Here is a 16257-nt window from a genome sequence, read left to right as displayed (position 1 = left end):
ATGTGAAAGTCAGAGTTGAGAACAAATGAAGTACATATAACATCTGATTATTCCACACCTGTGCACGATTCTTTCTGAATGTACACAGCACCTCTGCTCCTTCCCCCTCATTAATACCTTTATGTTGCCTTCAGCAGATCCTGTGACAAAATACTCTTCTGTAGGATCAACAGCAATTGCTTTGACTGGAGAATCATGACTCTGGAGTAACTGCTGCTGCTGCTTTAGGCGAAGATCAATTACACAGGTAAAGCCTTTTCTGCCTCCAGATATCAACAGCTGGTGTTTTGGAGCATATGCTAGCACAGTTGCTCCACTATCATGACAGATAAAAGCTGAAAGCCAAAGCAAAGTAATTTAAATAAAACACTGTCCTAACTTGCATTTTCTGTCAACCTCTAACAGTTCAAGACAGTACCAACAGTGACTTTGATACTGTAATCCAGTTGATCACAAACAGCCCACTTAATGAAGTACCTACAAACCCAGGTTCCCATCAGACGTTCTGAAGCTGCAGTATTCTCAAATTAAGCAATTAAAATCTGTATTAACAAAAACTTTTATCTTTTTCTCTATGCATGTATAATCACTATCCATAAATCCTTGACCAGAAACAGATTATTTTAATAATCTGCTATGAAAATAACAGACTTGTTATTTTAAGTAATATAACTTGTTATTTTAGATCATATAATGTCCATCAGAAATTCTTCCCAAATTACTTGCATAAATATCTTGCAAGTTTCCACTAGTCATTTTACTGCTAATTTGCTTCTTCTCACATTTATTTGGATATGTCTACTCCCCTAAATGAATGGAAAAAGTGAATGCAAATTACAGTTATCAGAATACAGCTTGGTACATTGTACTTGTAGTTCAAAGGGCCTATGAATTTACATTTAAAAATTCCATATGTTTCTCACATACACCTAAGCATTCACATACTTTAAGAACAAGGAGTTCACAACTCTCTGATCTCAATTCCATATATATTTCAGATATTGAAATGCATTTGTTATATTACTTGCAACAAAGTATTTAGTAATAAATCTAATGAAACCCAGTGAAATATTTATTACACCCACAAAATCCTACTTAGAAGAGCAACTGCTCTAAAATAAGACCTGCCCAGAACCTTTTAAAAAAAGAACAGAAATGTCTGGCTTGCATTTGTGGTGTAAGGACAGAAGGCATGCAAAGGAAGGTGCTCATGTCCATGAAACCAATCATGTATATAGAACACCAAGTAATTCTTTAAGAATCTGGTTTTATACTCCCACTGGTGCACTCAGAACAGTGAAAGACATTTTACTGCCAATGTTAAAATTACTTCCCACAGTACTTTTTTGTACTGTGGTCAAACGTTTTGCTTGTTGTATTCTACTTACCATGCACCAAGCTGTTTGTGGGAGAAACCAGAGTATCCCAAAGGCAAATATTTCTGTAGAAAAAAATACATCTTAATTCAGCATTAGATGTTCGAAGATATTTTGAACACTTGAAAAGTCACCTGTACCTTAGAAAGCTTGTTTCAGGCATAAAGTAATGCCAACAGAATTTCAATGATGACTTCTGAGCAGCCCCCAAATTACTTCCATAGTTTATCATCTGCTGCAAGAACATGCCTGCTACACAATCATTCTACAACTGGCTATTTCCATAAAGCATTTATGTTAACAATCTTTTTTAGTTTAATTCACAGGAATGTTAGCAGGTTTTGATATTTTTGATACTTATGAAAACAAATGAGAAATGAGGAGCTATGCAGACTCTCTTGAACTATAAAAATAATTTATGACAGATGCATGTCCATCGAACACAACAGATAGTTCAGCTGGAAGGATCATATAATCCACCCACCTGACACCTTCAGGACTGACCAGAAGTTAAAGCATGTCATCATCATCAAGGGCATTGTCCAAATGCCTCAAACTCTGAGAGGCTTTGGGGACTGCCTCAAGGAAGTGTCTCTGGGAACAAAACATTTTTTGATGTCCAGTCTCATGCCAGACCTCCCCTGGCAGAGCTTTAAACCGTTCCCACACACCTCTCACTGGATTCCTGTCAGAGGCACTCAGTACTTCCCTTTCTACTTCTCCTCCTCATATGGAACATGAGCAGGATATTTGCTTCCCTATGAAACCCCCATTAATAGGCACATTAATTTAGCTGCAAACATTGCTTCTCTCCCCCTCCCACCAAGAAATAAATCAAGCAGAAGTACACTTAAACTGCTTAAGAAGATTCAAAAAAAAAAAACAAAATGGGGGAAAGGAGAGAAAGAAATGGCACCACTTCACTTTTATGCCTTATCACAACAGATCATACCTGTTGTCAGAAGAAAATCCTGCTGTAGCGATCAAAGATGATGAACTGATGAAAACAAAGTCATTGGCTGTTTTGTTATGACACTGCCACGTCTGAAAAATTGCAGTTAGAAATTATTAATTGAAAAGGAATCTATTTTGTGCAAGCAGGCAATACTAAACTTCCTTGAGAAGGAAAGGTGTTCGTTCCATAAGAAATTTAAAGAACATAGGAAACAAAGTTCTTGGTATATCTTGTAAGACTCTAAATTTTTCATGGAAATACACTCTGTAGCCCTGCAAAACTGTCCGTTAATTGACAAAGGACAATTACTGACAAGTCTCAAAGAACACTAAAGTTATTTCAGATATCATGTTACATTTTCCACTCTCCACTTAGTAAGTATGAAAAGAGTGCAAGAACCTGTCATACAGACCACAGGATGGGTGCAATACAAAACTTAATCTTGATTAGTACTGGTTATCAGCACAATCCTTTCCCTCTCCTAGCTATAGTGAAGGGAGAAAGTAGTAAGGGAACACAACACAAGTTTATGGAAACAAATTTAGTTTTCAGCTTACCAAATATGGCTTAGGTGAAGTTCCTGTAAGTGGACAACATTTCCAGTTTGTTTGATATAAACTTATATATCCATCAGCATCAACAATTCCAAACTGAAAGAAAATACACAGTGAATAGCAAATATATATGTATGTATTGCACAGAAAATATCTACGATTTTGAGAAAATACTTTAATTTAGCAGCATGTTTCTGCTAATTTACAATTATATCGGGGGAGGGGAGAAGAGAAGAAAAAGCTTACAGAAGCTTTTTGTCAGTTACCTTATTTCCTTGGTAATTGAATCGCATTCGAGTCACCCTTGAGTTGCCACCAGACCGAAAACAAGTGATTTGCTGGGCGTGGCCCCATTCAAACATTCTTACACTTCCATCCTGAGCACCTGTCAGGTCTGCAACAGGAAATATTTACATGACCTTTCACAAGAGTTGTAGCTTTTGTGATTTCAAGAAAACTCACACTATCTCAAAATAAGTAGTGCCAAAATTATGCCATGGTGTCTGTCTTGGTGTAGGAGCAGGACTGCTGCAACTCAAAAGTTGTGTTACTCCTTATTTGATTAAAAATTGTATTTAGATGCTCATGAAGTATGAAGCTATTTAGTTGGAGATAATAACATTTTTCCTACTATGTTTCATCCTAGTCACGAATAGGAAAGAAACAGTACATTTTGCTGTTTCTAAAAGCTATTCTACATACCTCAATATTTTTTTTAAATTAAAAATTGTTTCAGTAAGTATGGCTTATAAAGAGGTTTCAAAACATGTAATATAGTACAAAATAGCAATGCACTGAGAAACAGGCAAGAAATATATAATCTTTAGATAATTTTTCTCTTTTTTTAAAAGAAGTTGAACTCACAATATGGCAGTGTTGGATGAGAAGCCATTCTTCTGACATTATTAATAGCTTTCTTGAGCATCTGTTCAACATACAAAAAAAAAAGAAAAAATTAAACAGTATTAATGAACAAAAAGTTATCAAATTAGAGAACAATTAGCCATTGCACAGAGTTGTTTCCTATCAAAATTCCTACGAAAACAAGTACTGGGTTTAGAGATTCAGATAGAAGTCAGTGTCTTCCAAGACTAGTGTTGATGTTAACACTTTTGCAGCTTTACACATCCAGATAAATATTAAACTTTTGCTTCAGAAATGTATGGATCCAAATATAAACACTCCTTAGACTGCAGTCTTACCTCTTTTCTTGCCAATTCCTTTCTGATTCCATTAAATTTATTGGAATATTCCTGAATATTGTAAGATAAGCAAGAGAAAGGCAGAAGCATGTAAAGAAAGAGGTAAACAAACTTTAACAGAAGTAAAAAATAGGAAGGAATATATCTATTTTCAAGTTTAGTTAACTTATTGCCATTGACAGAAAAGTGGTTATTTGTGACCATCCAGAATAAGCAATATACTGTGTAACTGGTATAGAACAAATAAATAAATAATAATTCAAATGTATTTAAAATTTTGCAAATACAGGTCCAGTGAATTTTCAGTTACATGTTTGTTCCTAAATTCCAAAATTTGCTTTAAGTTAGGTGTTATCATCCAGATTTTTGTTTTTTCGTATTTTATTAATTCCTACTGGGAAGAATTCAATGTGCAAAGAGGACTGGAGGCATTAGACAATTACATTTAAACCCCATCAATTTAAATGATAGGCTCAACACACAAAAGAAAAAAAAAAAAAAAAGTAAAGATTTTTTTTGTCAAGTAAATACATCTGTGCCTGTGTTGTCTCTTCCCCTTTTTTTTTTTTCCTACTAATGTATGTTAAAGGTAAGTTTTCATTCTTTTATTCTGCAATAGCTTTCAAAAATATCTGACTTCTTTGAGGACTGCCTTTCCTCAGAGAATCATTTGATTTGGTTTGCTCATGCATGTATTATTTACCTCCACATTTGAGAAGGGCAAAATATATATTTGTGGCAAATGTTAACTTCAAACGTGAACACATACGAAATTTTGTTACCAGGGCACTCATTTTAAACACAGCAGCTTATCACTTACCACACACCAACAGCGAGCTGGCACTGAACTACTTTCAGAGAAATATTTAGGTGGGAAAAGACCTTAAAGATCATTGAATCCAACTGTGACTTTTAACTGCTGTGATTTTGGTATAGTATTTTAACACTGATTTTTCCTGGGGCAGTAGATAGTGACAAGGTATTTCAACTATGCTATTCTCCCCTGGCCTCCAATTATATCAGGGTGTCAGCTGGAAGAAGGCAGGAATTACAAATTTTCATATGCTTCATATTCCTAAATGTGATTGGTAGAGTTAAAAAGAAATACCCTCTAAATTATCAGTTTGCAAACAAAAATAAAGAAAAGTACTTGGAAGGGAAATAATTTACTTTCTTGTAAAAATTTCCCTGAGTCTGGATTCATGGAATAACTGCAATCCTCTTAATTACATTTTGGAAGAAGATTTAGATGTTTCAATTCTCACAGTTTTATCACTGTTGAAGAGAAAGCCTTATGCCCCTCAGTTATTCAAGTTCATTCCAAAATACTTTCTAAAGATAAAAAATATGATCTTGAAATATGTATTTCACTTTCTTCTTCTCCAAGTACTTTAAATGTCAAGGAAAAGCCAAATGGTTTAGTAAAACTGTATGTACATCTTAGAATTCAGGACAACAGAGAATTATATTCTTCAAACATCTACAGATTGGTATGTGTACTTAATAATTGCAATACTTTGCTCTCTAAAATCACAACTTATCTTCTATATGTAAATGGAAGAACAATAGTTCATGTTCACTCTATTTCTTCACTAAAATGAAGGGCTGTATTGAGTTTTACAGCTACTAATTTTCACCCAGAAGTTAATGGAAGCTATCTTCTCCATTCAACAGATAAGCACACATCACGATCTCTTAACCCCTGCTGGATTATCATTTGGAAAAATGCAAATTTACAGAAATGTGTCTTTGAAGAGCTACATTAACAGAACTGTCAAGCACAGTTTCTCCAATTTAGAAGACAAGTACAATTATGAAATGCAAATACTTCCATTATTAATGTAGCTGACATTGACAGTACTAGCCCTCAGTCTGCCCTTAGAGCAGCTGATGGCTAGAACATTGGTTGCTTTGCTGGACAGCTGGGTGCTTTGGGCCTAATGTACATTAAGACTAAAAAAGAAAAATGCATTTTAACTCCACTCCACCAGTTGTTAAACTGTTAAATACTAGTGTCAGTGACACTGACTTGTACAACTAGCTGTTGGTAACATTGCTTGAGTTTCAGAGCTGTAGGAACATACTATTTCCTTCAGTATTCTCTCACAAACACCTCCTGTAAGAACTGTGTGAAAAAACTGTGCTGAAGTGTCTGGTGGTCACCCTCCTCACTTACCTTGTACGAGCTAACAGGAGATAGTGAAGAGTGACAGAAAAATCCTACAGCTAATAAAACACAAACTGCCTGACTGTCTCTTGCTGATGAAAGTGAAGCAAAGACAATGAGATTGAAAAGCCAATAATGGTACAGAACAGTGGGCTACAACTACTAAGTGGGCTGCACATTATGGAAAAGCAAAGATGGTATAAGAATCAGGAGTATCTGAAGGAACAAAGCAGAAAATAGTAGCAAAAGAAAGGCCTTAGTGAAGCTGCTTTTCTTTCAGGTTCCAGTTCTTCCACAGCAACAGTATTTCCTCCCAAGAATCCCTGTCTTTTCCTTCATTTACTTTGTCCTTCATTAAGTACCTCGTCTCCCCTCCCTAGTGGGCATGTGTCGTTCTATAGGTGGTTGGTTGTCTCCCACAGTCAAACAGTATGCCAGACAAAATTTAGGTCCAAAGTTTAACAGCAAAAGCATTCAACAGAAACATAGCCAAATATTTAGGAAGAAAGTTTTACTGCAGGCAAAATAGAAGGCCACGTAAGTACTGTTTTCATTAACAGATTATACAATTATTTAACGTTGGGAAATACACAAACACAAAAATTCTATATGTACATATATATATATATATACATTTTTTTTATTGTTTTTTTAAATGGAAGTGAGAAGAGAGAGTGGTAAAGGCATTTAAAGAATACCGGCAAGAGAGACCTGATTGTAATAGCAGAGATGTAACAATGGCACTAGGATCAGTAGTTCCTAAAGTGAAGGCAGAGGTGTAGGTACTGGCACAATACCCACTTCCATATGAGGAAAACATTATCAATCTTATAATGCTTATTCCTTATTTACTCCTATTCATCAGCTATTTTCAAAAGTCAATTACAATATTAATTAACATATAGTTACTTCAATCTGTCACTAGCTATAGATTTGCTTTGAATTGTTAAACGACACCAAGTACAGCCAAGTCCCAAGACATAATGCATTTGGTCATTTAGGAAAACTCTGCTTTCTGCACCCAATGTACAGAAGAACTGAGAGATACTGGTGTCTTGTATGACCATTTCAGTCCACTTAAGTGTCTCCAAACAAGCATCTCCCAGCCACATAATCAAAAGATCTGCATCTATTCTCCACAGGAACTAAGATAAGAATGTCAATGGGCAGGCTACAATTATCATTTGATCTGAATTAAATCTAACCTAATGACCTTTTGCTCATGGCCAAGCTTCATTCCAGACACAAGATCTCTTTCTGAAGCTCAGAATGAAGCTGAATATTACGCTTAAAATAAGTTACCACAGCATTTCATACAAATATTTCTACCAGTGAATTTATATTCTAAAACCCACTGAATATATGCTATTTTTATAGGCCATTTGGCTTGAAGTCATTAAAGAAGAATTTATAGTCTAACTTCTTACCCAAATCCTGGTTCTCTGTTTTTATATGATGCTTTTAAAGAAAGCATATATGACATGACTGAAAGCTTTGCTTGTTTACTTGGCATTCCTTAAATTCTGCGCAGTATATTAACCTATTAAATTTGTTACAAAAAAAAAAAAAAAGAAATCAAGCTTGCCTTGGTTACACAGAAAGGTCATATTTAGTTATATGCTAACTGCAAAATATAACAAGCAAGACTGAACACAGAAGAAGAGAATTAGATAGAATACATAAAGCTAATCTTTGACAAGCGACTTACCACAGACGCACCCCGGCCAGTTTGTGTACTACCAAGCCAAGGCATATTGATAGGTGTGCCAGGATTACTATGAGTATAAGGAGTGCTTCCCTGAACATTTACCAGATCATCACGAGCATGTATAACTAGGAAATCATCAGCCCTAGGAATGAAAAAAAAAATTTTCAATTATGATTCCAAACCACAACATTAAATACCATGTTTTGTTACTCTGATTTAAGCACAGTCAAGTGTGATATTGAAAACAAAGAACAAATACCCTTTATTTTCTATTTCCATATCATCATCAACCCAGGTATAGATTTGTGTAGCTAAAATTGCAGAAACATCCAATTCTTGAATATCATGACTTGACGCTATTGCAATGCAGTTCCGATTTGCCTGAAAAAAATAACATACAGAAAGACAGATGCAAAAGGAAACCTCAAAAATGGACTTATTTTATTATTTTCTGATTATGGCACTGTTGCTTATAAAATATACACTTAATTTACAAATCCCAAACATTTACATTAACAAATCTACGTACATTTATATTTGACATTTCCTTTTCAAAACTTATTTTCTTCTGGGATAGTATCACACACTATTTGCATCTTGTACCTCTAAAGCAGCTCAAATATCTCCTTTTCTCAGAGGGTAAGTAACAGGTAACTATACTACAAGGGCTTGCAACCAGGCTCCCCTCCTCCAGTTTTGAAGGGTTACATGGCTGAACAGAAAAGAAAAGGTTACTTCCTATTTGGCAGGAAAGGGCAAGTACTCCTATACACAAGCCTAACAAAAAAAGTAGAAGCCACCTCTCCCACCGATCAACTCACTGCACAACAGAAAAAAGACAATTTGTAGTAGAACTGTTTATGAAAAGGTAATTTTGAAGTGCTTTAAAGAAGGAACCAGTAGAAGTTGCAGCTGCCAAAAACGGCAGGATGGCTGGCAAAGCCCACCTCACCCAGTCACAATGTGCCTGTGTATCAGGTGGAAAACACAGCAATTACATTATTCTACCTCCTTTTACTCACCTTATTGACTGCAAAAGCAGTAATTATGTCTGACTCTTTATGGATTATTCTTGCCTTGCCACCAAGGTATCCCAAATCTGTTTCTATCTGTATTTAAAAAACACAGCACAGTTAAATACAAATTTCTGTGCAATACCACTTTTACTGAAAGTACAATAACCAAACAATGTTACATGTGAAATTAATTTTTTTTCTTAATTTTAATTTAAACAAAACTCAACAAACATAGACTTTAACAGTTATGCTAAACCTGTTTTGTGTAATAATATAGCTTCCCACTGCCATGTTAAGATTATCACAGCAACAGAGAAAGTGTAATTTGTCAAGCCACAGTACTGTGTTCATTCTCGAGTTTTTCAAGGGTGCTGAAAAACCAGCAAGGCTACATGCTTGTAGCCTTCACTGTTGACTGAAATTTTGAATCTTGATGTTTTTTTCTCAAAAAAGTTTGCTAAGTCTATGATTGGCTGTTAGTAAACGCCTTTTGCCACTGAAACTGATTTAATAGTCCAAAAGAAGGTGCAGGCAAGCTCCTGAACAGAAAAATTTATCTGAACTTTGTCAGTGCATCCAATCACAATTGTTACAATTAAATAAATCTGGAATCCTGTGCATGCCAGAACCACAAACTTTTTGCTACCACATATTTTTTTTTTTTTTTTCAATTTGATCTATTGCTGGATTTGAACATTGTCTATCATTTTTGTATTTTAGAAATGCATTCAGGTACATGCCAGCACACAATTAAACTCTGAACTTAACCAGCACTGCAGCAGTCCTATTCAAAATTAAAGAACTCAGCACTGGAAGAACTAAATCAAGAGTTTACAGACCCAGACTGTTGCAGTTACAAAATAATTTCATAGTAAAAACAATAGCACTGCCAAACTAATGGTGACCTACGAATTCAACCCTGAATCACAAATGTAATATTTAATTAAAAAAAATACCCAAATAATTATTTCAGAACTATTTCAAGCCTCTCATCTTCAAATTATGGATCATCTGTGCTTTAAAAGGTTTGAACAATAATATTTTACTTGAAAAACAGTATGATTTTTCTGTCAAAGAACTGCAAATGGTCTTCTACAAAGTCTAAAACAACAGCTGTTACAGACCAAGCAGTAGAAAATATGTTTTTTAAAATCAAAACAAAATTGCTACTTCATTGATTTTATGTATATAACACTGGACAAAACTACAGTATCTGTAACAGATAAAAAAACATTAATTGTATCTTGTGATGAAAAAACCTGCAGGAAATTAAAAGTATTTTCTCCAGCCAGTTCCAATTACCTATCTGCTAATACTGCACTATCACATAATTAATATTAACAAAGTAGCCCAAGCCACAAAGTGTTCCCATTTCTGTCTTCATACTAGTTTTGTATAAGAAAAGAATATGGTATTCATTTGAGTTTCTAGTCATAGTACTCTACCTTTTTAGTATGTCACACAAATCTTTCAAGACAGTTGATAAAACACTGTTGTATGGGTTGATTTGTCACCATCTTTAAAATAAGGCTAGGTGAAAGCTTTCAGTAGCAAACTCATATCATGCTAACTGCTCAAAGTGCAGTTCATCACCTTCACTTATAAGCAACTATTGTAGCCTGCTCACACTTATCAAAGGTTTTGTATGTACTGAATTTTTGTCACTTGGGCAAATCTCAATTTCAGCTCTTCTCTTGACCAAGCTACAGAATTTGATAACAGATACTGTTTGTACCTGGTTGCTTAATGAAGCTAAGATAATTAATTTTCATAAAAACTCTGTAACAGTTTAACTCAATCCCTTGCATTTTTAAAATTTTTAAATTTGTTTGCTATGTGAGCAAAGATTTTTTTTTTTTTTAAGTGAGATCAGCACCATTTAGGAAAAAAATCATAATGATATTAGGTCTTAATAAATTTGCGGATTATTACTATGTACCTTATTGATGACAGGCTCCTCCACCACGGAATTTTTCATGGTTTCATTGTGCTCCTCTAATGGCTTCACCAAGGAAAGAAACACCACAGAACAAAGCATAAAGGTAAGACATAACATGGTATCAAGGAAATCCTCAACTCCTTTTTTGTTTACCCCAGCACAGGACAACCGAAACACAACAGCATGTTTGCACACACATGCACATATTTTAAATAATAAGAATAATTATCAGACTCTAAATTCTGTTTTCAGTTTACTTTGTACTGTAAGAGCAACTTGTCCATCCCAAAAGTCAATTTTCTTAAAAAACAAGTGATCTACATTGACATATTATAAGCAACATGACAGAAAATAAAGCCAACTATGCTGTGTAAGGCTGTGAGCGTACCTTGAAACATATAAAGCACTTCCAAAATTTTCCAAAATACCTATCCATACAGGATAACAGAATGGCTGTGTTAATGTAAGATATGATCAGAAGTGGTGCACATTTAAGGGCAAAAAGGAACATTTTTCCTTTTAACTGCACTCTGTAGTCAACACAATTAGCCAACATTATCCAAACAAGCTAATATTCTAGTTGTGAAAGGACAAAGGTTAGGTCATGCAGAACTCTCTGCTGCCATGGCTTTACTAGTCATGAATATTCTTTGTTTTGCATATTTAGTTTGTTCACATCTGCTTCTTTCTCCTCTATTTCTGCTACACCACAGTTTTTCTGTAATACCAGCAATTCTTTCAAAACTGGGAGCAGGGGTAAGTAAGAAAAAAAATTAAAGTGAGAGAAAAAAATCCAAAACCTCATTAGGATCCAAAATTTAAAAACATTTAACTGCATCTGGAGCTGGAATCCAACTAGACACTGGGACAAAAAATCAGGGACAGATCAGTAATTGCTGTATGAGCATTTTTCTTATTAAAATTGAATCATAACATGACTGCTATGGTAGCAGTAGATAAAAGCCAGGATGGTATTAGTAGGGACAAACTAAAACTTCCAGTGCTTTGGTTCATTAGATTACTGGTTTTAATCTTTGAAACAGTCCATTTTGTCATTCTTTAGAGGCAGCTTTTAAACTGATTATAAAGAAGACATTGACGGTAGCAACATTGTGCTAGTTGTCATTTCACAGTCAAAGTCTAATTATTTTTTGTATTCTATAAAACAATGAAGAAGTATTTTTTGTATGAAATACTGTAGATTTGGAGTCATTGACATGTACATTAAACCTTCATACACCACAAGTAAACAAGCCAGCCAAATAACTTAAATAAAAGTTGACAGATTGACCTGCAGTATTCTCTGCACTTTTTATACCATACCAACCTCATTTAGGCATCGCTTCTTTGTAAAAATATTTCTGATAAAAGTTTCCTGGACTTCTTCCTGTTTGACCAAGTACTGCCAGAGTCTCTTCACAGACAGCGCAACATGACTACTAGATCTACGGAACAAATTTGAATAATTATTTCCATCAGGTTTGTACTTATGCAAGAGTGCAGTATTTTATATTCTAATCAAACAATAATCGGAAGAAATGCTGAAGCAAAACTACGGAGCCATAGGCAGTACACAAGACCTATCCAAAAAAGCATTTTAATACCCTCTTCCAGAAAAATCTACAAGTGACAGGAGATGGAAAAGGAAGAAGAAACAGAGTATGTAACATCTTGTCCTTCTGTCTTGGGACAAGTGGGAAAATTTCCTTGAGATTACACAATGGTAAGAGCAGCATACAGATTATTATTTGTCCAGCCCATTCTTTACAATGTGAATCATTTCTGTTTAGTCCTAAAGAGTGTTCCTTTCACAAGTACAATGAATGACTAACACTTCCTGCTAGGAACACACATCATCAGCTATGTAACTTCTCTGAAAGAGCCATGATTTTTTCAGTAACAAAACTGGAAAACTTGTAGAATTACATCAGAATTGAAATGCTTAGCCCTAGAAATGGCACACTCAAGCAAAAAATATAAATTATAATTGTAATTAAAAATTATAAATACCAATAATATAATAATTTTGTATAAACATAAATATATATTAACATATAAATTTATATATTTTATATGACGTATAGAATATCTATTTTTAATATATTATATAATATATATAGGATATAATTTATAAGAAAAATTATGAATACCAATACAACTACCAATATAGCTGCTTATGACAAGTCAAAATCCATCAGACTCTGAATTGCTGAAAATGGTAATTTAAAAATAATTTAAGACAGCAGATACATGTTAAACTGGTCTCTTCTAATCAACTCAAGTTACTGAAAGTGTGACCATGATGAAATCAATAGTCAATAAATACAATAAAAAGCAAGACTTTCTGTATTCTGAAACCCAGAAGTGACAGTAAGATGAAAAGTAAGATGAAAAGGAAATCTATTATAAGACTTATACTTTAACAGACTGTGGTGGGTTTTAGCGCTAGCTAAAATCACCAGGGTACTTACTCATTTCTTGCTGTGAGACATGGATTAGGAGAAGAGCAAAATAGGCTTAAAACTTAAAAGACTGAGCACACTTTCCTGGCCTAACATGCCAGGTTAGGAAATGTTAAGTCATAACTATTCAAATATTATAAATAAGTATTTCTTCTCTGATTTTAGGTAAGAATACTGACAAGACTGTGAGGTATTTTATTACCTCTGAAGGTGGGGCAATTATTTAATTCACTGTCACTAATCCATAATTATATCCCAATGGAAATGTTTCATTCTCTATTCTCTATTTTATTGTCAAGCATCCTTTTTACAGAGACACTCAAAATCCATGTTAAGCTTAAGTAAAATAATTTTTAAAAACCAGAAACTATGGAACATTTTTCCTGCTTTTGCTTTGGATCAGAGATGCATGAAATCTGACATGTGCCCTTCATTTCACATAGTAATTGTGAAACGTGCACTAACAACCTTATGCTTGATTTATATCAAAAATATTACAGTCAGCATTTACAGAAATTGGACTCACCTGAAAGGAGTGTTTGTAGGCTCAAGTAAAGTTTTGTGGCGAAGCAATGCAGGACCAGCAGCAAGAGCATCTTCAGATGCATGAATTGAAATATAATGTTGAGGTGGACCTCCATACAGCTCAAGACGTCGGAGAAGAACTTGTTCCCAGCGCTGTAAAGTTTTCAAAACTGCATGGCATATTGGGGAGCTAACAGGAAGCTCTAGAAAGACAAGTAAATAATAATAAAACCCCTCCCCTTTCTACTGTAACCTTGACAAAGTTAATTCCAGAAGGTGAAGGCTGAAGTTTATTTTGAGTATCTCCACAAGTAAGCTTTGTCCAAACCTTAAGCTGATATTTGCAAGTATAAAAAGATGAAGTGCTTAGGGCTATTATTGCTAAAAAAAGGAACAGATTTCTCCAATATTGGAGAAATTATATCATGGAGCATATCATTATGAAACACATCCTCCTGGAAGCTGTCACAGTATATGGACGGTAGGCAGGTGTTAAGAGAAAGGTGACACACCACCCTTAAGGGCGAATTGTGCCAAACCAATCTATTAGTAGCATTCTATTGTGAACTGAATGCACTGGAGGGCAAGGAAAGAGCAACTGATGTCTTTTTACTTTTAACTTCTGTAAGGCCTCTCTGACAATGTCCCACACATCTTTGCAAAAAGGATGGACTATCTGACAGCTGAGGAACCGGTTGAATTCCAGCACCCAAAGAGCTACATTCAATGGTTCAATGTCCAAATGGAGATCAGTAGCAAGTGCCATCCCGCAGGGATGGACCTTGGGATTGGTACTGTTCCATCTCTCCAGTAATGACACAGGCAGGGGCACCCACAGGAAGCTGGCAGAGAACACCAGGGTGAGAGGTGCAGCTGATTTCCTGGAGGGAAGGGATGCCACCCTCAGGGACCTTAGCAGGCCTGGGCAGTGGGCCCCTGTGACCCTCACAAGCTTCAGCAAGGACAAGATTGCATCAGGGCAATCACCAGTACCAAAACAGAGTGATGAACAGACTGAGAGCAGCCCTGGGGAGGTGGACTTAGGGATGCCAGAGGATGAAAAATTTGCCATGACCTGTCTCACAGCCCAGAAAGCCCACTGGTCTGCATCAAAAGAAGAGCAGCCAGGGGGGTGAGGGAGGGAATTTGTCCCCTCCAATTTGTTCTTGTGACACTTAACCTGGGACACCATGTTCATGGATGGGGCCCCCACTAGAGGAATGGCAGGGACCTGTGGAGGAGATCCAAAGAAGGGCCACCAAAACAGGTAAGAGGGCTGAAACACCTCTCCTGTTAAGACAGGCTGGGAGTGTTGGGGTTGTTCAGCCTGGACTGGAGAAGGCTCTAGGGACATAATATAGCAGCCTTTCAATATTTAAAGTAGACTTACAGGACAGACACAAAGAGATTTTTTAACAAGGCCTGCAGTGATAGGGCAAGGACTAATGATTTCACGCCAAGCAAGTACATTTTGATTAGATAAAAGAAAGACATTTCTAGGTTGAAGGTGGTGAGACACTGGAACCAGTTGCCAGAGAGGTTGTGGATGCCCTAGATGTGGGAGGTCACATCAGATGAGGCTTTGATCAACACCAGCTAATAAAAGATGTCCCAAACCATGAGATGGTGGGCAGGGTTGGATACTAGGTAACCTTTAAAAAGTGTTTTCTTTCCAAAACCAAACCACTCTATGATTCTATGAAACAAGGATTAGGAACTATGTTCCATCAATTGCAAAAAAAATTATGTTTCCTCCAGGAAATATATATTTCAAACATTCTTATGAGTGACTAAGAAACAAAGAAAGCATAGGTATGCAGAGACCTGAGCATTCTTTCTCACCCATTCATCTTAGCCACCCACCATGTCATTTCATAAATATACCAGTATGATAAACAGTATCAGAACATTTATTCCCATATCACTGAAAAACTAAGGACTTTTGAACTAAAAGCTACAACATATGTATATTATTCAACACATTACTGATTTTAAATGTGCTAATTAGGTACGAAGAGACAACTCTGCTGCTTATTACCTGAAAGATCATGTCCAGCCAAAGGGTAGAAAATCTTCAAATTGTGAAGTACCAGCTGAACCATTGCCAATCTCATCAGTGACCAACTAACAAGAAAGCACTAGTAAGTCATTTACTAATAGGAAAATTATTTTCCACTTATTCAATATAAGGTGTTAAATTTAGAGCTTCAAATCCTCATTATAAACTACTGAAAACTACAAACCATACTTTAGATTATTATAGGTACTTTGAATTCAAAAATCACTATACCACATACTAATCAAATGAATACAATAATTATTGGGAAAAATTAACTACTAAGTCTAGATAGTA

The 16257-nt window shown here is 35.4% G+C and overlaps 1 protein-coding gene across 9 annotated transcripts in view; it reads right to left on the bottom strand.

Annotated features, from left to right (window-relative positions):
- The window catches only part of DMXL1 (Dmx like 1), a 78903-nt gene that overhangs the window by 3952 nt on the left and 58694 nt on the right, over positions 1-16257 (bottom strand). For 6 of the 9 annotated variants that reach the window (XM_015653055.3, XM_015653049.2, XM_033511349.1 and 3 more), the window contains 14 exons: positions 15943-16028; positions 13906-14107; positions 12245-12362; positions 10918-10980; positions 8985-9071; positions 8222-8343; positions 7963-8104; positions 4088-4138; positions 3750-3810; positions 3152-3279; positions 2889-2981; positions 2329-2420; positions 1389-1441; positions 118-335 (listed from right to left, as the gene is read on the bottom strand). In XM_015653055.3, the coding sequence (XP_015508541.1) occupies positions 118-335; positions 1389-1441; positions 2329-2420; positions 2889-2981; positions 3152-3279; positions 3750-3810; positions 4088-4138; positions 7963-8104; positions 8222-8343; positions 8985-9071; positions 10918-10980; positions 12245-12362; positions 13906-14107; positions 15943-16028 (1516 nt within the window). Of the gene's footprint in view, positions 1-117; positions 336-1388; positions 1442-1860; positions 1971-2328; positions 2421-2888; positions 2982-3151; positions 3280-3749; positions 3811-4087; positions 4139-6582; positions 7795-7962; positions 8105-8221; positions 8344-8984; positions 9072-10917; positions 10981-12244; positions 12363-13905; positions 14108-15942; positions 16029-16257 lie in introns of those variants that run through there. The other 3 variants (XR_004495535.1, XM_015653050.2, XM_033511351.1) reach the window with 3 other exon arrangements.

Source organism: Parus major, chromosome Z (assembly GCF_001522545.3).
Source record: "Parus major isolate Abel chromosome Z, Parus_major1.1, whole genome shotgun sequence".
Lineage (NCBI taxonomy): Eukaryota > Metazoa > Chordata > Aves > Passeriformes > Paridae > Parus > Parus major.
The sequence above is the reverse complement of the archived record's forward strand: the minus strand, read 5'-3'. Positions and strand labels throughout refer to the sequence as shown.